This window comes from Chrysemys picta, chromosome 25 (assembly GCF_011386835.1).
Source record: "Chrysemys picta bellii isolate R12L10 chromosome 25, ASM1138683v2, whole genome shotgun sequence".
Lineage (NCBI taxonomy): Eukaryota > Metazoa > Chordata > Testudines > Emydidae > Chrysemys > Chrysemys picta.
In genome coordinates, this window is record NC_088815.1 from 11455572 (window position 1) to 11480418 (window position 24847).

General features: G+C 42.1%; 2 protein-coding genes across 4 annotated transcripts in view; one reads left to right on the top strand and one right to left on the bottom strand.

Moving 5' to 3' along the window:
- The window catches only part of LOC101947884 (uncharacterized protein KIAA1958-like), a 29968-nt gene extending 14693 nt beyond the window's left edge, over positions 1-15275 (bottom strand). The window contains 1 exon segment of the mRNA XM_065578705.1: positions 15144-15275. The gene's annotated coding sequence lies outside the window, so the exon portion shown is untranslated.
- PTBP1 (polypyrimidine tract binding protein 1) overlaps positions 14781-24847 on the top strand; it is a 51692-nt gene continuing 41625 nt past the window's right edge. The window contains exons 1-2 of one of the 3 annotated variants that reach the window (XM_005281053.4): positions 14781-14984; positions 20359-20389. In XM_005281053.4, the coding sequence (XP_005281110.1) occupies positions 14977-14984; positions 20359-20389 (39 nt within the window). In that variant the 5' untranslated portion in view covers positions 14781-14976. The remainder of the gene's footprint in view (positions 14985-20358; positions 20390-24847) is intronic. The other 2 variants (XM_042861897.2, XM_042861895.2) reach the window with 2 other exon arrangements.

Consider the following 24847-nt stretch of genomic DNA (forward strand, 5'->3'; position numbering starts at 1 on the left):
GTAATAGGAGCCTATATAGGAAAAAGCCCCAAATATTGGGACTGTCCCTATAAAATCGGGACATCTGGTCACCCTAAGTCCACTCTTCTGCTAAACGTTAAGTTTTCAAGGATGAAAATACCCTCCCAAAATACTGTTCTCCATAGCTGCAAAAAACAAACAAAAAAAAACCACCCAACTACACACATGAAGTACCAAACACACCAAAAATAGCAATAATTAATATAAAGTCCTAGACTTAGCTTTCCTGGCTGCTCAGCAATGCTGATTCGGGGGGGAGGGATGTTTAAACTTAATGCTACAACTACAATGCAATTCTAGGTTGACTAATAGTGTTATTTTAGCTGAATACAGAAGCATCTCCATTTATAATCCTTGTATGTAATGGGTTTGTATTTTAGTTCTTTTCTATCTGGCTGAAAATTGGCATAAAATTTCCTCCATCTAAGACTGCAGATTTTGTCCCTTCAAAAAATCCCTTCTGAATTGGGATAGTGTGCGTGTATGTGTGTATATATAATGCCTACTATTCCTATATACATATAGATACACACCGCTACCCCAATATAATGCTGTCCTCAGGAGCCAAAAAATCTTACCAGGTTATAGGTGAAACTATGTTATATCGAACTTGCTTTGATCCGCCGCAGTGCGCAGCCCCCCCCCCCCCCCCCCCAGAGTGCTGCTTTACTGCGTTCTATCCAAATTTGTGTTATATCAGGTTGTATTATATCGGGGTAGAGGTGTGGGGTGTGTGTGTATATTTATTTATTTTCCAGGTATTGCTGAGCAAAATTTTTTTTTTTTTTTCAAAAATTCATCTACAAATAGTGAAGTAACACAGGCCACTTCCCTACTCATCTCTTAACAAAGAAATTAAATGGTGCTTTATATTGGAGATAGCACATTCCAGTGCTTAGGGGACTAGAGTGGGAGCTGGGAGCCCTGAGTTCTAGTCCCAAGGATATGCTGTGTGCCCTGGGGCAAATTACTCTTCTCCACCCCCCTCTGCGCTTCACTTTCCCTATATGCAATTTGTGGGTGATACCCTACCATTGTAAGATGTTTTGAATAAAGAGTGTTCTGTTATTTAGTGGGGAAGATGTGCCTTGTAACAAAACTTTGTTTTTTCAGTGAGACTTTGCCACCTAAATTGTAAAATACAAAACACATCTTAACCATTAAGATTGCATCCTTCCACCACCGGACCCACCCCAGGATTTTGCCTTTTAAGAGCACTTTTTAAATCTACTTGATCAGGGGTGGCTCAGTTCAGGGATAGGGTGCAGAAGGCGAGGGGCTTATCCCCCTCTGAGAACTCCCCTAGGCGTACAGAGTATAGTGATGAAGTAGAACTGGGGACTGTAGGGCAAGTCAGCAGGGCACTCAGAGGAAAGCCAGAAGCTTCTATGAAAGTAGCTTTCTGATGTCCAGAGAGGCCTTGGAGGATGCAGAGTTCCTTTTATGCAGGGGTATCTTTCACAGGATCTTCCCTGGGGGCTCCGGAAAGAATTTGGATGCCCAGTTCTGGCACTGAGGACAACACTGAGAATTTTCAAAGCAGAATGTGTGTGGGAGGGATGTGTGTTCTTTGACAATCTGATCTCAGCACTGGGTGCCTGGGGCTCAAAGTCTGTATGGCTCCATGTGTGACGCTTTTCTTCACAGGGGGAGAGAGCCACAGATTCTCAGCTCGAGGGCACCTAAGGGAGAGTGGGATGGCATGAGGGGAGCCTAGCCCTTGCATCCCAAAAGGTGAAGATTGGAGGGAGCCTAGAAAAAAAATGGGGGGCTTGGGGCAGCCTGTGGGTGAGGGAGCCTTGTTGTGGTCAGGAATGGTGAATGGGCAGGAGAGTCTGGGGGAGGACCTTGTGCGGGAGAGGACCTGCCTGGAGCAGTCTCCCATACTCTGCCCTTGCTTCCCTTCCCAGTTCCTTTGCCCTCAGCCTCTGAGCCTCCTCCATTCTGTACTTCTCCTGCCCCCACTTCCTTGAGCTTCTCACTTCCCTGATGGCGGCAGCTGTCTTCATCTCCTCCCTGCTGCCAATGGTTTTACGATTGTTGGGCCCCAGCAGGGAAGGAAAAAGGCTCCAAGTTCTCAATGCCAGTGTCCCCACACTCACTGGATGCAGACAGATGTATCAATGCATGACCCTTAGCTGCCTTGCAAGCTGTCTCAGGATCAGCTGTGTGCCTAGGTGATGGGCAGTTGGAACCCTCATGCCATATGATGCTATAGTGTTCTCCCTGATTATAAATGCCACTGCTTCCCCTCCTTGTTCCAAAATCACCACCACCAAAATCACTTCAGCAACCCTCTCACAGGGCAATCATAGCCTTTGGGGAACAGTACAATGGTCTCATAACACATGGAGTGATAGGAAAGCCTTGGAATAAATAGGGAAGAGTGGGGAATTGGTTACTGTCCTTCAAAAATGACAAAGCAGCTTTCCCATGTGCTGCTCAAATGATGCAGGAGTGAAATGGGAAGCAGAAAAGGAGGCAGTTTCTCCACACTATGGCCAACATTTTCAAAAGTGTGAGGGGAGTTTCCCTAATAGAAATTTTTAGTTATTAAAATTTAGTTCGAATTGTTAGTGCCAAAACTGCCTGAGTACACATTGCTGGATGCAGTTTTCAAAAGTGCCCTTAGAAATTCCCTGCTTTGGGTTGAATAGAAATGCCCACAAGGTGCATATTCACTTATGTAACTAATCACTTTACATATGCCAATTAGGCCTGGATCTTCAGTGGTGAGCAAGGCTCCTGAAGATCTGCCTTTCTATCTTTCCCCCCTCAGCTCACCACAGATGCACAGGCTCACACATGAAGCCATACACCAGCACATCTGTATGACCCATGCCTGAGTGAGGGTGAAGAATGTCCTATGAAGCAAGGAAATTCAATTAAACTAAACTAAAATTAAATTAATTTAGCCTCCTGGAGAAATATTGTAGCACTATTGCATTGGCAAGGGCACCCTGTTATCTGAAAAACCTTCAGTACATAGGTAATATGAAGTCAAAGACAGACCTACACCGTATTAAAGATACCATTTTGTTTTTTTGGTTTAAATAGTTAGTTATGGTTTCAAAGTTTAATCTTACTGGTCTATGCTGTGCCTGCAGAACATGCACAAGCATGTAATGGTATATACAAACTAGGAAGCTGATCTTACAAATGACAATTGTGCCAACACGCATCAATAAATTGGTACAATTACCTAGTTTTGCACACCCGGATTAAGCCCTTGTGATTGACATTTCAGGCCCAATTCTGTAAGGTATTAAGTTCCTCCTGCATGGTGCTATCTGTCTTTATGTTCACATTATACTCATTGCCAGAGTATCTGAGCATCTTAAACATTCGAGAGGATATTATGTTGTTTTTCATTCCTTTGGCTGTTGAAGTCTCAGTGCCCCCAATTCCCACCAACGTTAGCATCTTGCAGGATCAGTCCTTTTGTCCTCAATATTCTTTTAATGCTCTAAAGGTATTTTAATACGCAGCAGAATTGGAAATATGCACTACACTAACTTTGGATGATTTGAAAATTCAGCATAAACTAAATAACAGCAAGGATTCCTAGCATGAGGCAAGTAGAAGCATTCATTTTCAGAGATTATCTGGAAATGTGAAAATAATGTAATGTGACTATATTGCCAGCCTCTCTTGCGTTAGACCCATTGTTTAATTTATTTATGACACAAGCCATTTCTCTTAATGCACTTCCATCTAGACAGTTCAAGTAAGAGTAATGATAATTAAACTATCAGACCAAAATTGGAACATTAGTTCTCAACATTTTTCAGCTGAAACATAAGCAAGTCCTCATGCCACAACAGAAAAACCGCATAGCTTTGGGAACGAAGCACCACTGTGTTTTTCCATGACATAACATCCTTCAGGAACATATGGGCCGGCAAATAGAAGACACCCGCTGCATAATTATGGCACTGACAAACCAATTGAACCTCAGCAGCTGCCACTGGGGAGGTTTAATTCATTCCTGGTATTCTTGCCTTTTAAACTTAAGTGGCACTGGAACAAACCCATCTTTGATCCAAGTAGAAAATCACTTGGAGCTTGATGTTTAATAGCACTTAAGATCTGGGAAAATGATGTCTTTATTAGCCTGTGTGACAATGCAGGACTCATGGCAGGCATGGTATACACAAGGGTTTGGTGTCTGAACTGAACTCTATTATTCTTTTGGACATACTTGAGTATATGTGTTACTATGCCAATACAGAGATGATTACAATAATACATTGTGTTTCATTAGCACACGCACTGAGCATCCCTGACTCTGCAGGGAAGCTTAAAGGAGCTACACAACTCTCAGAACAGTGCCGGCTGACTGCTTCCAAACAGGGCGAAGACCTCTCTGTAGCCTGGACAATAGAATGAAGGGGCTGGGATAGACCTCCCCCCACCACAACTCCCTGTGGGGACCACTTAATTTCTCCTTTTATCTCCCATGGCAGCTCCACAGGGGTTACTACAGCATCAGGCTTAGAGCAGCTTCCATAGGACTTGTACAAAGAAGAGAGAGGGGACCAGGATCCCCATAATAAGTCATCAGGTGGGCATAGGAGATCACTGGCATGAGCGCCTCACCCCATCCAGGAATTTGAGTCCACTCCATGCCCTTTCTATGCCTGCCTAGCTATCCTCAGGATTACTCAGGGCAGTATAGAGCCCCAGTCTGAGGGGTACGATGCACCCCTGCCATTTACTCTAGCAAAAGATGCTGTCAGTATTTATCCCTAAGAGAAAGGTGATCCAACTTCATTTTGATGGAGTGTACTTTTCGCACACAACATAAGGATGATACAGTGTGTTACATTACATAATTCAGTAATTTATGAGGTGCTTAGATACTATGGTAATGAGGGAACATATAAGTACCTTAGATCAGTGGTCTCCAAACTTTTTTGATCCCACACCTCTATCAGTAAAAAAATTTTGAGCACGCACCCCCTGCTGTGCCAGCTCTACCATTTTTGCCAAAGCAAAAAAAAAAAAAAATCCTCTTGCACGCACCCCAGGGGTGGAGACCACTGCCTTAGATAAATAGGAGTCCTCTTCTGATGGAACTAAAATGTCTGATCATAACTTTGTTGATATAATTTCATGACAAATATTAAATAGCCATAGGAGAACTCTTCACAGAGCTATGCATCCGAAGAAGTGGGCTGTAGCCCACGAAAGCTTATGCTCTAATAAATTTGTTAGTCTCTAAGGTGCCACAAGTACTCCTGCTCTCTTCACACAGCTGTGTAACTATGTAGTGTGTGTTCCAGGACATGCATTATAACTTGCAAGCTTAGAACTAAAATCCTACCCAGAATGAATCTGGTGCAGGGGAGGTAGTGGTGAATTGCCAGCTACATGAAGTTGTTCTACCCCACCAGTGCAGGATGTCTCAGAACACGTTACTGATGGTAGCATATGATCTACTCAGTCAGAACCTAGCCTACCCCTTTTCCTGCATACCACACCCCTGCAGACCACAGTACACAGCCTTGCATGTTATGGGTGCATTATGATAAAAAGGAGAAAACCTGTTGTCTGTATCCTATGTAACTATAATTTGATAAGAAAGGGCAGGATTTAGCCCTAATACCACAGCAATGGATTGTGCATTTGCAAGCCTTGCAACAGTGTAGTTATTGAAAATCTAATAAATCAGAGCCATAAAAAGACCAATAATGATTCAGTGAATACAGTCAGCGAGAACTTATGCTCAGAGTTCATTCGTTAGAATAGTTCATCAGTCTCTGGTTGTGAAACATTAGGAAAGGTGCCAGTACTCCCCTTCTGAAAAGACAGTATCAAGTGTGTATTTTAAAAAATGAATTTCACTTCCCTCTTGCGTTTTAACAATATTCCACCTACATACTTGAGACACCATTTTAAAAAATCCTAAATACATTATGTTTTCAAACGCTGCTTCAGAAATGCTGACAAGGAAGTACCCAATCAAGCCATGATTGACCAAATTCATTGGTGGATTTAATGTTAAAAGAGATGGAACCAAGTTCCTCTCTTAATTTGTTCAACTAAGAGCAGAATTTGGCTCCTGCTCAGGGCAAATTTTTACATCTTTAGACAAGATAGTGAGTAGCTTGCAGATATATTTGTCTATAAAGACACAAAATAAATAAATTCTCTGTATAGGGCCCCAGTTTCATTTACATTTGCTGCATTCAGATCTTGAAATTAGCCTGTTGTAGTCATCTAGCACCTGTGTAATCCCCAATTAAACAGCAGATGCAATGGGAGGTGACCTGCTGCCACGAGCACACAGGTGATGAGCTAGCATTTCAGTGAATGATACTCCTATCTGACAGGTGAGAGATGGAGAACTGGAAGAAATAATATATGAGCTTTAACTCTGAGTTGTGTTACCCTTCTTGGTGGTGGCCAGATGCTGTTTCATCTACCACTCTGATCGCTTTCATACTGTCAGCTTGTGCATTCAAGTGTTGAAATAATTAATATACCTCCATGGCCTGCTCAGAGGTTTGGGGAAAACTGGATTCTTAGAATGACTGAGAACAAACAAGCCCTAGGATTCTGGAGATTGAGTTTCTGCAAGATACACAGAGACACTGGGATCCTAACCTGCACCAGGACTCTTTTTTTAAAGGAAATTGTCACCATCATTAGAGGGTACAAAAAATATAATCTGTGTAGGGAAATGGACCAGAATGCTCTTTCGTTTTTTAACAGATTTGCAGCCATGGGGAAGTGACTGAACTGTGCTAATCTTTAATTGAAGAATTGCCTCCTGATAAAATGTCTAGCAATGCAGCTTTGCAAAGGAGAACAGAAAGAAAAATGATGTTTATTGCTCTGCCTTAGGATAGCACACTGAGATGTGCTTGCAAGGATGGATGTTTGTATAAATAAATGTTCATTCTTGACTGTGGAATGCAAACTATGCTGCAGGGTTGGAAACAAACCACTTTATAAAGCTGAGGCCAGGGTAAGGGAAAGACACAGGGATTGCGGGGAAGAAATTCACATTCATTTTTAGCAACTTGGAGTTTCTCAAGCATTTTTGACATTTTTAATTATGGTGTGGAGTCTATTCCAAGAACAAAAGTCATGCTTTTTCAGGGGACTAAAGGGTAAAGAATTAAGAAACTTAATGCAGATCAACCTAATGGTGTGGTATTGGTTGTGGGATGGGAAACCTAGCTTCAGCACAACTTCATATCTTGTGTTTTGTGGACAAATGGACTTCAGATGCATTGTACAAATCATGTGCAAGGGATAGTGGATTCCTAGGGAGTTAGGGCCCAATCCTGCAAACACTTTCTACTGGGATAGTAACTACTACTAAGAGTAGTCCAATTGCATTGAACAAGGCAAGGAATGGATGAGTTCATGCTGTTGCTATTTGATCAGAGAATTTCCTGCAAGGCTGGGAAGCAACACATTGCTGTGTTTACATTGGCCAAGTTAGGACCTGTAACTTTGCAATGGGAAAAGGCAGAAACTAAAATTTCTTTTTTTAGACAAAATATTTAATTCTGCTGAAAGGCATTTCCACAATTTAAAAATCACAGAAGCCGCAGGGTTTTTTTTTTATGTCCATGATTTTCTACTAACCTTGCTAGTGCACCTTTCATGGTTATACCATTGAGAAGGGCATGATGAAATACCCACCCACCTTCCTTACTGAAGAAAGACAGGGAATTAGAAAATATTGTATATAATATAAAAATATTATAGTTCCATCTGGCCTGACTTTGGTTAGGTCTGGCATTGGAACAAAATGCGCTCCTATTCATGGCTGAGTACAAATATTACTAAATAGTAAGGGAGCGGTTTTGCGCACACGCACCTGCTCTAAGTAGTTTTGATAGATGCCACATTTTGAGTGCTAATGAAGAGAAGACAAGGGTTGCTGTGGGTACTTGTACAATATATTCAATTTAATAGGAACTTTCATTCTATTACAGTTAATGGAAAGTCACAGAGGAGGTAACCAGCTCTTGTGCATGAATCAATCATTAAGGGTATGAATTATTCAGTGATAATCCACACAGCAGTGCTATATGCAAACTCAAAAAGGGCAGTATCCCTAACCCAACAATTCTATTGTTTAATATCCTTCAACACATAACAGATGTACGACAGGCGAGTAAACAAGAATATTCAAAAAAAAATCATGGGAGAAGACTTTAAAAGGAGCAAATCGCTTTGTAGCAACAAAGAGTTGGGACACTGCAGGCTCAGGAGAACACTACTCTCAATTGGGTCACCATAGCAAGGCCAGCCTCTAGAATAAGACATTTTGCCCAAGGTGGCTTTCCACAACACAGTTATAGGGTCGCACTAAGATGAAAAACTGGGAAATAGTTGTGCAGGAAATTAAGGGTGTGAGGATGGATTTGAGCTGAAATTATGAAAACAAAATTAAGAGAAAAGAACAATGTCAAACAGAAGAGTTATTCTGGTCCATATCTACTATGAAAACCAATATCTCTGTGAGCTGAACTAGTCAATAACAAAATTAATTCCAGTGCACATAACCTTGCTGCCATTTATTAAAATAATCAAAAAGTCATTGGGCCAGATACCTCCTGTAATTTCATTTTCTTCAATGCCATTATCCTGTGGATGAATTTGGCACATCATATCTTTTTAAATGTCCTATTTGCATGCATTGAAAATGATTGGATGAAATTAAGAAAAGGTTTTGCTTCTAGTGCACTAAGATATAATACCATGAAATTTGGCTCTATGGAATTATTTTAATTCCAAAACACACAAAAGGATACTGAAACCCAGACTGTAGGGGGCATGCTAATGATCCCAAAGCAACATTGTCACAATCTGGCAATATTACCCTTTCATAACATTGAAATCGACATTCACTGTTCCAACCTAACTTGGGGGGGGGGGGGGGGGGGCAGGGAGGAGGTCTGACCAAACAATAGATCAACCCACTCAGAAACTTAGCGCTGACTGGTAGAAGAAGTTCCTGAATTCAATAGCCAGGAAATGGCTGGTTCATTCTGCACAGGAAATGAGTCACCCAAATGCATCCAAGAGGAGCAATGAAGACAGGAAAGAGCTGAAACAACATGAACTGATAAAGACTGGAATAGTATAGACCAGTGGTTTTCAACCTTTTTTCATTTGCGGACCCCTAAAGTATTTTGTATCGAGGTACGGACTCCTTTGGAAATCATAGACAAAGTCTGCGGACACCACAGGTTGAAAACCACGGTTCTGTGGTAATGACAGCCTTTTGCAGACACGTTTAGACATAGTCTGCAGACCCCCCCTAGGGCATAGACAGATAGCATTCTCTCAATTTGTAATAGATTAAAGAGGGAAAGAAAAATAATCACTAGATTCTGTAGTTAAACTTGGAATTTTAATTTGTTCAGTTGTATACATACAAAGTATATCTAGGTTTGATTTGACACGGTTATCACATTAAAATCCCAAACCCAACATTTATAATGGAAACACTGACAGACATTTCAAGACTAGTGCTTGGGTAGTACAATGCTTAAGGCCCTACTTGAATTGCGGGATGATTGTCAAAAAATTGTAGCTGAGTTGTGGACATGCCTTGGAAAATTGGAGACAAGTAATAATGGACCTTATTATTTGGGGTAATAAAGTCCATTATTACTTTTCCATGATTTTCTACTGTGAGGTGCCTGGGTCTGAGAGCTGGGGATCCCGCTGTCGGCTGCCCAGGGCTCAGATTGAGGGTCCAGGGCTGAGAGTGGGGACTCTTGCTGTCGGCCACTTGGGGCTGAAAGTAGGTTCCCAGGCCTGAGAGTGGGGGGGTTGGGGTTGACAACAGGGGCTCAGCTTTCAGCCTCCGGGTGGCCAGGGCTCCCACTATCAGTCTTCTGCATGGCGGGGGCTCCCGCTGTCAAAATTAGGGTGGAAGCCTAATATTGCGGAATTCACAATTTCCACAATATTACAAGTTAAGTTGAGCCTTAACAATGAATTAACTGATCCTTGAAAGTCAGGTATCAGGAAGAACCAGCATTTGGCTGTGCCAACAAAGCAATTCCATTCTAAAAGTCTATTTTAGGGAGTTGTTAGCCTGGTTATAAAAAATTCACTCCTTGTTGAAACTTAATATCAATATAAAGGTCTCAGTTCCAAACCCAATTTATTTAGGAATACAGTGTTGCTACTTGTAAGATACAGTTACAGAATGCAAGCCCACTAATTTAATTTATTTTCATTTTTAATGCTTCTGTATCCCCAAACTGTTTGAACCGATGGGGAAAATCCTCCAGTTTCTAACTATCTAGGTTGCTTCTGAATCCATATCTGAGAAATATGTAAAAAAAAAATCAAAAGCAAAAGCAAGGAGTACTTTAGCAGGACTCAGAGTAGCAGCCGTGTTAGTCTGTATCCGCAAAAAGAACAGGAGTACTTGTGGCACCTTAGAGACTAACAAATTTATTAGAGCATAAGCTTTCGTGGGCTACAGCCCACTTCTTCGACTGACAGCAATACAAAGATACTTCTGCAACAGAAATACAACAGGGAGTGCTCTCTCCACTAGGTCTAGCCTAAGGATTTCCAGAGCTGCACTGTGATATCATCAACAATGCACAAGAGAATGTTCTGGTATCTTAAGTTGCTGCAAAAGTTGCAAATTTTGTTTAAAACAAAACAGCCATGTTAATTGTAGGTCACTTTTAAAAAATAAGGGGACTATTTTTTTCCATTTTGCAGAATGATAGAAGTGCCTTGGGGATGATTTTTAAAAAGTCAAAGGCCTCATTCCTTCAAACGCTTGCAAGCATGCATCGGCACTGGTGGACACCCTTCCACCCCCATTTACTACTGTGACTAGTTCAATTGATTTCAATTAGACTAGTCACAGCAGTAAAGTTATACAAATACATGTTTGCAGGATCAGGACCTAAGAAACTATTATAAACAATGATGAGGATAAGGAAAAATTAGAAAGGGACTATGTTTTTTTCTATAACAAATTATTTAGGATGTTATTATCATTGTGTACAGTATATTTGAACACAGACGACCTTCTTGGAGAGAGAAGAATTGTTTGTTTTCATTTATCTTGAAAAGCAGGGCAGCTATCAGGAAAGCAAGGTCATGGGGGCTGCTGGTTTTCACAGAAAGTAACTGCATGGAAAAATTACCTGCACAAAGCATTTTCAGCTTGAAAACCATTTTAAAAAATACAGAGAGAGAGATGCAGGGAAAGTTTCTGTGAAGAATGTGTTAAACTCAACAGAAGATAACACATACAGTAAAGGTTTAAAAGGGGGGAAAAAACCTGGGTGTCTCTCCCAAAGAACCTTCAACCGAGACATGAACAACCACAGGACTGGGGGGGTGGTCAGGGAGAGGCTCTGTAAATCAGGCAGGGCTCCCTGCTGACTTGTACAAAAGAGGCTGAATCATGCTGGAGTTTAGCCCATTTTCAGTTGGGTGGCTGTTTTTTGTTTTTGGTGGAGAGAAGGTGAGGCAATTCCATTTTCCATTAAGTTTCCTAGGGAATGGATATTTTTAAAATGCATCATGTTCGCTCCAAAGAAAAATTGTATATTTACTAAATGCACTAAATGCAGATGGTATATTTACTAAATGCACTAATTTTCTCTGTCAAAAGAAAAAGACATGATAAAAAAATAATTTAAAAAAATTAACTGAGTAACTTTATTACCTGGGCAACACCCTTACCAGTGCACACAGGACTGAACAAATGAGTAGCTGAGTAACCTAGGACGCTTCAAAATCAGACTTGCTTTTACGTTGTCCACAATCAAGCGCTGTAGGAAGAAAGCTGGTAAAATATTGCTCAATCTGAAAATCTGTTTATCTGATATATTGATGGGAAATCTGAAGATGAGTGCATGACATTAAATAACAAGTTTCAGTTACATTTCATTCATTCTTTCTGTTTTTTATAAACCACATCATGACCATGCGAAAGATGGCTTGCACAAGCAATAGGTCCTTGATGTTGAGTGCCTGTTTTTGTTCAAAATAAGTGGGATGTCTGCATATGCTATAAATTGATTTGTTAATTTTAATAGTTGTCAGTTAAATTGGGTTTATTTTTTATAATTAATCACTGGATTTAGTGCTAATGAAATTTCCCTTGCTAATTTGTTGCCTCCACATCTTTCCATATTGTGAAATGGGGATGATAATCCTTTCTTTCCCCCCGTCCTTTGGATATGTCTATGCTCAAGCACTACAGTGGCACAGCTGCAGTGTTGGAGTGTAGACACTACAGTGATAGAAAGGGTTTTTCTGTCACTGTAATAAATCCCGCACCCTAGAGAGGTGGAAGTTGGAAGAATTCTTCCATCAACCTAGTTGTATCTACAGTAGGGGTTAGGTTGACCTAACTACATTGCATAGGGTGTGAAATTTTTCACAGCTCTGAGTGAAGTAACCTAGATCGACCTACATTTTAGATGTAGATCAGGCCTTTGTCATGTTAGATTGTAAATGCTCTGAGCACAGTCTGTGCTTCTTATTTTTAGCACCTAGAACAGGACTTTGATTTTGGTTGAGGCCATTAGGCGCTATTTAATACAAATAAGTATTAACAGGTAAGAACTTACCTTTTCCCCACCTCAGAAGCAGCAATCAACACAGTGATCCATGTGTGAGGAAAAGTGATGGTATGTTCCAACACTTTCACAACTTTTTTTTATCTTTTCTTTCAATCTGGCAGCAATAAAGCCTTAGCGTAAGAAATGCACTTATGGTATACCTGATCAATTTGCCTGAAGCTACATGGAATCAGCAGCCTGCAGGATTTGCCTCCAAATCTATGCTAGACTATTATTTTTATATATCTATATTTATATATCTTCTGTCATTACAGATCCACCAGTGGTAGCAATGATGGGATGGCTACTGTAGACAGAGTTCAGGTGTTTCTACCACTGTGTCACTGGCACTCTTTTAGCCCGGTGATTCCATTTTGCTACCACCAGTGAAGCTATGCTGGTGGAAGTGCAACAGTGAGAACTTTTAAAGAAAAATTTCTAGTGTGGGCCCAGCAAGAGAAGGAAACATGTCATACTAAAGGTCCTGTCTACATGGCGATCAGAAACATGTCAGTTACAATAACCTTTCAAACACAGTTTTAACCAGTGCAGCTCTGATCCCAGGGTGGATGGAGGAGCATTTCATTCAGTGCTGCAAAAGGGGATTTCAGTGAGCTCTGAGCCTTTACTGAAGGATATGGCAGTGGTTAAGAGATGGGATTATTACAAATAAGAACAATGAAAGTGAATTGCTGCTAGAATTCCAGATGAACAGACCTTATCCACATTTAAGCAGAAAATTATCATTGTGTCTACGGAAGCATGCTGCTGTACAGCAAAACAAGCTAGAGAAAGGAAACCAAATAACTATGGTGCACCATAAACAGGTTAGTAAGGGTGAAGAGGAGTGATTATTATTTGAATTACAGTAAGCACTAGAGTACCTGATTAGAGTCCCCTTTGTGCTGCATAGGGGCAAAGTAAAAATACAGTGCCTGTCCTAGAAAGCTTACAGTGGGACTTCATTTGGGCACAAGCAGCTATCGCATGAATCATTCTGAAGGAGTGGGGCCTAAATAGATACAGCATGAATGAAAGACAGCTACCTCTGGAATGGAAGGCATCAACTAATCCAGGGGTTCTCAAATTTAATTGCACCCCCTTCTGACAAAAAAAGAAATTACTAAACAACCTCAGGACGGGGGACCGAGCCTCAGCCCGTCCAGCCCCACTGCCCCAGGCAGGGGGCCTAAGTCAGAGCCTGATCCCTATCGTTCCAAGCGGGGGTACCAAAGGCAAAGCCCAAGGGTTTCAGTCTCAGATGCGGGACCTGTAATCTGAGCCCCATCGGCCCTGCGTGGTAGAGCTCGGGATTCAGCTTTAGCCCCAGGCCCCAGCAAGTCTAACACCAGCCCTGGGGCCCCCCTTAAAATGGGGTTGCAACCCAGTTTCGGGTCCTGACCCACAGTTTGAGAACCACTGAACTAATGAATGCAACCCATGATGGGTGTGTGTGCGTGCGGGGTAACAAAAGGGGAGATTTTGGGGTCAAGGAAGCTGGTGCAACCCTGACTCTTATGAAGAGAATCCTAATGTCTGGACTGAGCAGATAGTTCTTTATCTCTTTCATAAAATAGTATTGTGCTCTCACAGGCAAATATAAAAATAATTTTCTCCCCAAAACACCAACTCCAGTTAAAATAAAGTTGATTTTATTATATAATTTTTAAAAAGTAAAATAATTTGACGTATTTGTAAATGTTAATTAACTGCATTTAAAAAAAAACCCAAATGACAAAATGTGTTAAATATTTAAGTAGTTACAATGTACTTTTATAACAGGCACATGGACCTTTTAGCTTCCTGTCCACACTGGTTGCCCAGTGCGTGAGGCCTTTTGGGGCTTCCTTGCCCACATTCACTATGGCTGCTTAGCGTGGTCTTTGGACGGTTTCCCCATATTTAAGATGGCTACCCCCTGCATGCGTACCCGTATTTAACATGACAACCCAACAGGCGCGTTGGAGATCTTGCCCATATTCAAGATGGCTGCCCAGTGTGGTTATTCCGTTCTTTGCCCCTATTCAAGATGGCTACCCAGTGTGGCCATTGGGCTTCCTACCCGCTCTCAAAATGGCTTCCCTTCACAATGCCGGACGTTCATCCAATCTCGCTGCGCACCCACGCTTCAGCCCGCCCCTTGCCTCCCTTGCAGCCAATAAACTTCGCAGCAGCCGCCCCAGGCCCCTCCCCGTGAGGCGAGTGATCCCCGCCTGTGTCGTCAGGCCGACAACGGCGGCAGCCAATGGGGTGTTGGCGCGGGTGAGGCGGGCCGGACGGCGCCGCCATTTTGTGAGTCTATAACACGGAGCCGTTGGGTTCGTTCCTGCTATTCCGGCGCCTCCACTCCGTTCCCTGCGGGTCTCCTCTCTGTGCAATGGACGGGTGAGTCCCCGCTGGGCCGGGCCCGGCTACGGGCGGAGACAGGCGGGGAGTTGTTTGAGCCCTCACTGGGCCGTGGGGAACTCGGCACCTCCTAAGGGGGCTCGGGCGTTACCTGCGGGGGCGGCGGCGGCGGCGGCGAGCGTGTGGGGGGAGGGTTACCTGAGAGGGGTCCGTTGAGGCGGCGGGTGCCCGACGGGATCCCCTCCGTCGCCGCCGCCTCCTACTTCCGCCCCGGGCCCCTGTGTCGCCGTGTGGGGGCCGCAGTAAGGGGGAGGGGCGGCCCCCCGATGCCTCCGCTCCGAAAGTGAGGCGCGGCCCGGAGAGCGCGCGGTGCCTCGTGCGGCCACCCGGGCGTTCGGAGCCGCGCGCGCGCTCGGAACTCCCCTCCCCTCCCGCGTGCCTCCGGCCGCCTCGCGCTCAGCCGCCCGGGCGGGATCGCCCCCACCCCTCGGTGCGTTTGGAGACATGGGCGCATGAGACTGGCTTCCTCGTCGGCGCGTGGCTGGGCCCTGCCCCGGTCCGTGCACCTGGGGGTGGGGGACGCGCGCGCTCACCCCTTGTGGCGCCCCCTCCCTTTCCGTGCACCTAGGGAAGGGGGGTGGCTCTTCTCCCCCCTTTCCCCAAAAGAATCCAGACTCCCCCGTGCGGTCGCGGAGTGGGAGGAGGGTTGCCATGTTTCCTGTAAATTGCCTGGGTGTGGGCCGTAGCGTCTGCTTGGGGAGGTGCCTGGGAAGCGCTGCAACACGCACCCACTCACCTTAGGAGTAGCAATCACTCACGATTGTACCGGGCGGGGACTCTTTGCAGGCGCCAAGATTATGGCTTTGGTCGCACCCAGAGCTGCCTCAGTAATGGGTTCCCCTGCCATTGCCCTGGCCTTTCCACAGACGCTGTTTGAAGTGTAATTTGGCTTATACACGCTCACGCTACAGCTTTGAGGCGCTTTAATGCCTTCAGGCATAGTTAGGGAATTTATTGGGAGTATGGCGTCCCTTGCCGTGTTACCTGGGCATCTCAGGTTAAGCTGTAACAACACAACAAGCCTTGTGGTAGTGTTTCCTTACCCTTTTTCCAGATAAAAATTACCTTGCTAATGATGTGGCTCCCATAGTTTTGCAGGGAGCAACTTTTGTATGCCAAGTAATGTTGCTTCTTTCTCTAGTGACCACCCCATCTATTTTAGAGGCATTTCCAAATGTGGTGCTTAATGAAGACATCACTTAACAGAAATGAGGCCTCTTCCTACTTACCTTGTCTGGAAGGGTAACTACTGCAGTGCGCTGACTTTTAAAGAGAACAAGGTTGTTAGTCAAGCCAAAATATTTGGCACTTCCAAAGAGACAGTAGTTAAGTATCCCAAAACCTTAAATTAGAGAGCCTAAATTAATGACTGGCTTCATAAAAAGTTTAATTCACAACTCTAGATCTGAAAGGGATCAGAGTCTGGTTCCTTATGTAAAGACTACCTTAGTTTGCTCAGGAATTTCAGTTCAGCTTGTTACACTTTTAACAGATAACTGCTCAACATGTTAAATTGGTATAAAACAGTTAAAGAAAAACCTTAATAATTTACAGCTGTAACTAATTTGAAAAACTCTATTGTTTTTGTGGTGAGTATTCTTTCTACTACTCAGGGTAGATTGTAGGAAAGCTGGCTTAGTTATGTAAATTAAAATACTTATTTAGACAGTTGTAGCTTTTCATCCTGTGCAGCAGAAGTGGCAATATGGTCTGAAGCCTAAAATTTTAATTATTCCATGTCAATTAAAGATCCCAGGACATGGTTCACTTTTTCCTTTCAGAGCCTAGCTGCTGTTTGCTGGGCTCATGATGAGATGTGGGGAGTTTCTTTCTTCTGGAAATTGTTCCACTTCTGCATAGCTAGCTGTCCATGACCTTTCATCAGTATTTCTCATGCTTACAATCCTGCTTAGTTGCATTTTTTGTTCTTAAATTGTTTTTGGTATAAATTGTCTTGTTAAATATGCAAGGGAGCTTGATAGGGCAAAGATTGCATATTAGAAAATGGCCCAAAAGAATGTCATCCCAGTTCACTACTTTCAGTTTTCTGTCCATCATTCCAAAGGGAGTGTTGTTCTTTCTATGTGAAATTAAATTTTGCTAGACTTGGTGGCCCGTACTGTTAAACTAGGAGAAAACTCTGTAACTTAGACTTGGTTGCTAGGACCAGTGACATTTGCTTGAGAAACAGCTGTTTAAAAGTATATTCAAACTGAAAATTGAGGCGTACTTTAAAAAAAAAATTGACTAAAAGCTGTTGTGTTGTGTGCTATTCATGTGGCCTTAGTTATCAGATAGATTTACAAAAATATTCCGGAACCAAACAGTTTTTGGCAAATAAAAAAGCTGCTCTTGCTGGATAATTTTAAATACCATTCCCTGTAAAGGCTACTTTATGTAAAACATTTCCTGTGTGTGAGGCCCTCAAGAGGAACAGGAAGCAAAAGAAATTGCTCAAGGATAACTTTGAGAGGCTTGGAAACTTTAGATGCTCCTCATTATTTTTCTGCCTCTCTGGGAGGTTTTTCTTTGATTCAGGTGTGCAAAAAGCACTCTGGCAGAAATGGTATTTTTTTAAACTCAAGAAACACCAGTATGTTAAATAACTTTGGAGTGGTTACGTGCAGCAGCATTCAGTTGGATTTTCCACTGATGTACAGATGGGTTTAATTACTCCACTAAAGCTTTCCCCCTCAAGATAAAACAAAACCCATCTGTCTTCATTGGTGACTCTGAACACCAGTGGGATTGTAAAATCCTGCAGTCTCATTCAGAGCTTCTTTTAATAGCAGTCTGAGTTAGAGAAACCAGAGTGTAGTTTCCTGGCATCAGCCATTGGAGTAGATTGTAACTCCAGCTGTAAAATTGCTGGGTTATGATGACATGGCAGGCTGGTTCGGAGGAGGAAGTATGAGAAGTTGAGCTGGCTTATGCTAGTACCAGGGATTGTTTAAATTGGTGAAACCTGAATGATTTTGTAACAAGTGTGAATAGTGTTTTAAGTACCTGAAAAATTACTAAAATGCAAGGGAAAGTGTAGCAAATGTAGGTTGTGGAGGAATTAAATCCTTTGAATTCTAAAATGTTTCTTGATGCAAGCATGGTTACTTTTTTCATATTGCTGTGCAGGACTTAGTAGAACCCAACTTTTAGCTGTTTTCTGTGATTCAGTAGTGGGTCACTGCAGACCTATTGGCTTGTGACTGACTGCAGGATCCTCTATCATTCCAAGTATTTGTTCAATGTACCCTGTACTGGGGAAGGCTGACATAAGAATTCAAGGTTCGTGGCATGGTGTGTACCCTGAAGGGCTACAGGGTCAATGGGTATGTGCTGCCCAACTTTACATCACTACTTTACCATATTTGGGACTTCTTCCAGCCCAGTACTTTAGTTATGCTCAAGCAATGGTTCTCAAACTGTGTCGGGATCCTGAAGTGGGTCGCAACCCCATTTTAATGGGGTCGCCACAGCTGGTGTTAGATTTGCTTGAGACCGGGGCCAAAGCCCTAGAGCTTCAGCCCTGGGTGGCGGGGTTCAGGTTACAGGCCCCCCTGCACAGGGCTCGGGCTTTGGCTTTGGTCCCCCTTCCTGGGGTCGTGTAGTGTCAGAAGGGGGTCGCGGTGCAATGAAGTTTGAAAACCCTTGTGCTAGAGAACCTCAAACATACTGAAAGAATTCTCCCTCCATCTTGAATCGTTTTACAGAAAAGGTGTAAATGTTGGTAATATGAGTATCTCATTACCTTGAACTGCATTCTCTGTTGCAGACTAGTGACTCTCAATACCAGGAGTTGCTATACAAGATCTGATCAGTGGTCCATATAGTCCAGTATCCTGTCTCTGATAGTGGCTAGTGCAATATGCTTTGGAGGAAGGTGTAAAAACCCTGCAGTAGGCAGATGTAGAATAATCTGTACCCACCACTAGGTGTCATCCAGGTAATGGTAGTCTCCACAGGGATACAAAACCTGTGGTTGGCCAGGGTCAGCTGACTCATGCTTTCAGGGCTCAGGCTCTGGGGCTGAAAAATTGCTGTGTAGATGTTTTCGGGCTGGGGCTGAAGTCGAAGCTCTGGGACCCAGCCTGGGTCCGAACATCTACGTAGTGATTTTTAGCCCTGCCATCCTGAGTCAGATGATCTGGGCCAGCTGCAGCCATGCCAGGAGTCTTTCATCCCTGTGTAGACGTACCCCAACAGATTAAACCTCATGCATCAGGGCATATGTCAGTGCTCTTTACAAAATTTGTTAAGCTGTGTCTGCACTGCCACTTTTAGCGCTAAAACTTGAGTTGTTCAGGGGTGTGAAAAAACACTCCACCGAGCGACAAAAGTTTTAGGTTGAAAAGTGCCAATATAGACAGCGCTTTACTACCAGGAGCGACCACCCCTCATTCGAGATGGGTTTTTTTTATTGCCAGGAGAGCTCTTCCCCCAGTGATAAAGCATGTCTACACTGCCCACGTCACAGCGCTGCCAAGCTGTAACGTGGGCAATGTAGACATACCTTTAACTATAATCACACTCTTATCCATATAACACTGAGAAATCACCTTTGTGGTTGTGTGTTTTGTTTGCTGGGTGGAAGTTATTCATTGTAGGAAGTGTATCCTCTTTTGGGTGTTTGGGGGGGTTAACAAGGTTTTGTTTTCACTAAGCACTTTTAACAGTCGTCCTGCTAGTAGTCTAATAATTGCTGTCACCAGTGGAGCTGCACTGTAGTGGAAGGGGTACTGTAAATCAGGCACAGGTTGTTTTATTCAGGTTTAGATGAGGCAGTGGTAAGCCTGTGCACCGTAGCTTGCACCATTAGTATTGCATCATTCTTGGGTGAATTCTGGATGCATTACTAACCCATCTTTGTAGAGGTAGCCACCCCGAGGGTCAGCTCCCTTGAATTCTTCTGCTGAATATTTGTGCCAGCTTGATAGTCTAAGTATAAAGTTTTGTTTTAAGAATGCTCTAGATATGGATTGTATAGACTATACAGGTGAAGAATACTAGTGACTATAGGAGAGTAATTTTGACACTTCACTCTTGCTGTGACTTGGCTCTTGGTACACTGTTTGTCTTACATTCCTGTGAAGAATACTGGCTTTGGTACCTGCATACTCCTTTCTATGGTTCACTGGCAAAAAGGGGAAAGTTCCACTGTTAGAAGTGAAAGAGGTGCACATTCCTAACACTTCGGGGCATTGGGTCTTCACGTCTTCACCGCAACCTTTTTTTTTCCTTGTATGAACTCTTTGGCTCACTTGTGAAGATGGGTGCACTTTGACTAGCTTTTTTTCTTACTGCTGGATATTTGTGGCAAACCTATGTAACTTAATCCTCTTCTTTCTTTTTTCTACAGCATTGTCCAAGATATAACAGTTGGTACAAAGGTAGGCACTTCTCAGTTTTTCTCTTTTTGCACTTGCTCAGCATTTGACCTAGTTTAGTGTTAGTTATAAACTTACAAAAATTAACACTTCAATTTTTAAAGGGTCTGTTTCTTATACTACATCTCAGTTGTTTTTTAACCAGAAGGCATATTTAATTTTCATATGTATGGCCTTGTTTTTACTCTGCTGTTGGAGGGCAGAAAGACTGTTGGAATTGTCGGATGAGATGTTTAAAAACAGAAAACACAAATGATGTTGGTGTTCAGACAAACTTGTGTTGTATCCATGTAATGGACAATATATCTTGAAAGAGAAATTGACAGTTCATTGGATTGAGACTGCTCAACTTACTTCATGATTTTGTGGATCTCCTGTTCATTTGGATGTTGTGATCCTTTTAATGCTAAAGTAAAAAGCATTTTACACATTGATTCTTATCTCTTGGGAGTACAGTAAATAGGACTTTTACCCTGCTAGTGTTTGGTTTTGAAAGTGCAGCCCTAACCCTGAGACTCAAGTGCTGACAGGAGCCTCCTTATCAATGGAGAATGATAATAGGCTGCTGTTCATAGGAGGAAACTTTGTTCCTGAGAACTGCTAAACTGGAATGTTCAGGATAGACTAGCACTCCTCAGCTTAGTTCATTATCAGAATCATAATTGTTAGTTTAAAGAGTTAAATTGGAAAGATTCATCAGATGTGACAAATGTGAAAAGTCGAACTGTTGGTGAAATGATGCAATTTGGGACAGGACTAAGAATTTAAACTGAGCTAAAGATTCATGGTGAGACAGGTAGTTTACTTCATTTATCTATTTTATATATTGTCTTAAGCACAGGGCCATTTTTGCTACATAAAATCTAAAAGCACTACAGGGAAGCTATTAAAGCGTAGTGTCTTTCATATGGAAAGAACAGAACCAAATACTAGTAATACCATAACTGTGGGCAAGTCTGTTAAAGTTCTGTGTGGTTCCAGTGAGCAGCAGACAGATGGAGAAGAGATCGGTTTAACATCTATAGGGGGGAGGTTACTACTTGTGCTACAGTATTTAAAACTTTATTATTAAAGTATGAAAATGGCTTATTATGTAGTTTCTGCTGTGACTGAATTTATCCTGGCTTTCAGCCTATCTGCTACAGGGAGGACTTCCTATTTTGAATAGGTTGCCATGCTGCTTTATGGGGAAGGGAGAAAAAAAACTGAGTTTTGACATTAATGAGAGAGATTTTTTATTAGACTAATATAATCATATAGCTTAGACTTCCTGGAATGAGTCAATCACCTTACCCCTGGAGGATCTTTCCATGTAGTAGAACTTTTAATGATTTCACTGTAATTCTACTGTAGTGCTAAAATGTACTTACGGTGCTGTAGCCATAGGAAGATCTCTAGTTATGCAAAGGAAAGCTTTTGCCCAGAAGGGTTGTGAAAGGTTAATTTTTGATATTCAAGCTCCAGTGATGGCAAGAACTTCAGGATGTGTTATTACATTTTGGGCATGCAGTTCTTGTATGTTGCATGATTTTAATCCCTTAAGGAGGGTATGGTTTGCCATCTAAATGGGGATTGGAAGAAATCACATGTCAGCACTTCCATTTCTAGCACAAGACAAGATTCACTTGGGAATGAAAGAAGCTACACAACTAGTGTCCGTTCCTGAAAGCTGTTCTGAGAGAGTGTTTGCTGGCTGTGCCCCTAAATTGTTGGCATGGGTATTAGAGTTAGATACAAATATTTCTTTTAAATCAGAAGTGTTAAATGATCTCCCTCCCCTATCATCCCAAATTATATTCAGGATATGCATGAGCAGAGATGGAAGAAACCATATTCCTTTCAGTTCATTATTAGCTTGAAAGATCATCGATTTTTAGTGACTTTTTTTCCAGACTGTCTTGGTCCTTTTGTTAAGCAGCACTGTAGAGCGAGAATAGTAAATATCTCTTGAACTATACTGTTAGTCAATATACTAGAAAAAAGTGAAGACAAACCCAGCAGACTAATGTGGAAAGGTGAAAGGAGGGAAAAGCAATAGGGGAATGAAAAGTTACAAGTTATTTTCCTGAAGTCTCCTTTTAGGTTGTCAGTCCTAATGTTTTAGAAGCTTACAGGCAGCTCTTGTGTGGTATTCACACTCACGTTCTTTAAATCCGGCACTTAGGTTAGACCAGTGTGCTGTACTTCATTCAGCCCAGCAGGCACACAGTAATTGAGTAAGCATCTCCACCCTTAATTAACCTGTTTTAGATACTTGGGTGGGCTCTTTTTTATTATTCTGAAGTCTTCGAAATATTGTACTTCAGTAATTTTGCTGTTGAGAACACTAAGCAGTATTTCAGTCTCGAATAATAGTCCTGTAATCTAATTTTATTGTGCTTTAGTGCATTGCTGGATAATCTTAAGTATTTTCTGGATCATAGTACAAGTTAGCCAGTCCAGAGGTTTAAAATATGCATATCACGTGTCCTAACTGTGGGTTTCTTCACATCTTAATATGCAGATACAGCTAGTTTAGGAAATGTATTACTGTTCTGTTGTTGACAAAGCCCCACAATTATTGGAGACCCTGATGGAAAGAGTGCTGCAGCCATAAACATGTGATCTGCTTAAGACTTCCTCTTTCAGTTAACTGACTCACTATCTGAAAAGAAAGGAAGGGGATAGCATTGTGGTTGAGACATTAGATTTGGACTTCAAGCTGGATTATTTTTCTGGCCATGTCGAAGACTCCATTTGATGTTGGGTGAATTACTTAATCTCTTCATGCTTCAGTTCTCCATCTGTAAAATGGGGATAATATAGCCTCTCTGTTTTGTCTGTTTAGATTGTAAGCACTTCAATTCAGAGATTGTTTTATTAAGGGTGTGCAGTGGGACTTTGATCTCAGTTGGCATTCCTAGATCTTCTAGTAATACAAATAATTGATTATGGTAATTTACTATTTTGTGCCAATGCACCATTCTTTGGGAAGAACAAATGGTATTGTATTTCATAACAATGAATTGCTGTAAAAATAGCTACCTATTGGATAATCCTAAACGTAAAGCTCCATAGTGGATAGGCCTAAACACAAAGCTCCACAGTACCAGACCCCGAGCTGTGTCTGCACTATGCATTTATGTTGCTCAGGAGTGTGAAAAACACCCCTCTGAGCAACGTAAGTTTCGCTGGCGTAAGTGCTTATGTGCACAGAGCTTCTCCCGCCAACATACTACTGCCAGTCGTTGAGGTGGTTTTATTATGTCGACGGGTCCCGTCGGCATAAAGTGACTACACGAGTGATCTTACAGTGGCGCAGTTGCATCGATACAGCTGTGTCACTGTAAGTCCACTCGTGTAGACACATGGCCTTAGAAAGCTACAGTTTGAAAACAGAGAAATAGCATCTGCAAAATTAACTCTTAAAATATTGTAGAACAAGTTTGGTTAGAGTATGATACAGGCTGACTGCATAGAAGTGGTTTTGTGGTCAAGCCAGGCTCTTTGCCATGGGAACAAGTAATTATGGCTTCAGGCAGTAGGCCAAGAATGTGGTGAGGAAATTCCAGTCCCCTCTTATGGCTCTAGTTCAAAGGCTGCAACAAGCTGGCTCTTGTGGACTTGCGATTACAGGCGTGATCACACATGTAAGCCACATGTGTTTAATATGGACACAAGAAAAGCAGTATCCCAATGGCATGGTGATCAGAAATTGAGGCAAATAGCTGCATGTAACAGGAATGGTAACACGTTTTTGTGGAAGGAACATAAGGAATCTAATGTCATCTGATAGATTTTTATGTACAGCTACTTCAATTTATGGATAGATTATTCATCTTTATGAGCAAATGGAAAACTCCCTCTAATGGCGTATAGGAACTCAAATGTTGCTTTATCTGCAACAATGAATTGCACATATTACTTCAACCTGCATTATGGGTTGTAAGCAAGAGATTCCAGGTAGCACATATTCATCTGCCAATAAATCATTGTTGAGAAGTGCCTTGAATCACATCTAAACCTTAGTTTATTCTAAATTACTCATTCATTCTTACGTAGAAATTAATTAGAATGACTTGATTCATAGCTTGCTTAAGCTCCTGCACTGGTTACTACTATAACTTTATTTTTCCATAAGGGGATTCTTAAGAAAACCCCATGTGATGAAATGGTTAAATGAAAACATTTCTCTCCAGATCTGAAACTTGAATTTTTATTTTGTAGACTAGCTATTATAGTTAAAAATACTTGAGACAATATTTCACAGACATTCAGTAATCCTCCTCACTCCTGTGATTTATCATCTCCATTAATAGGTAAGGAAACTGAAGAGAGATTCAGTGACTCATCAAAGGCTACAGAAGGAGTCAGAGTCTGTGGTGGAATTAGAATTAATGAGTTTTCCTGGCTCCTAGTCCTGTGATCAGTGCACTTAGACCAGAATAAAGGGGCTCTATCTAAAACCTAAAATCCAAAGTG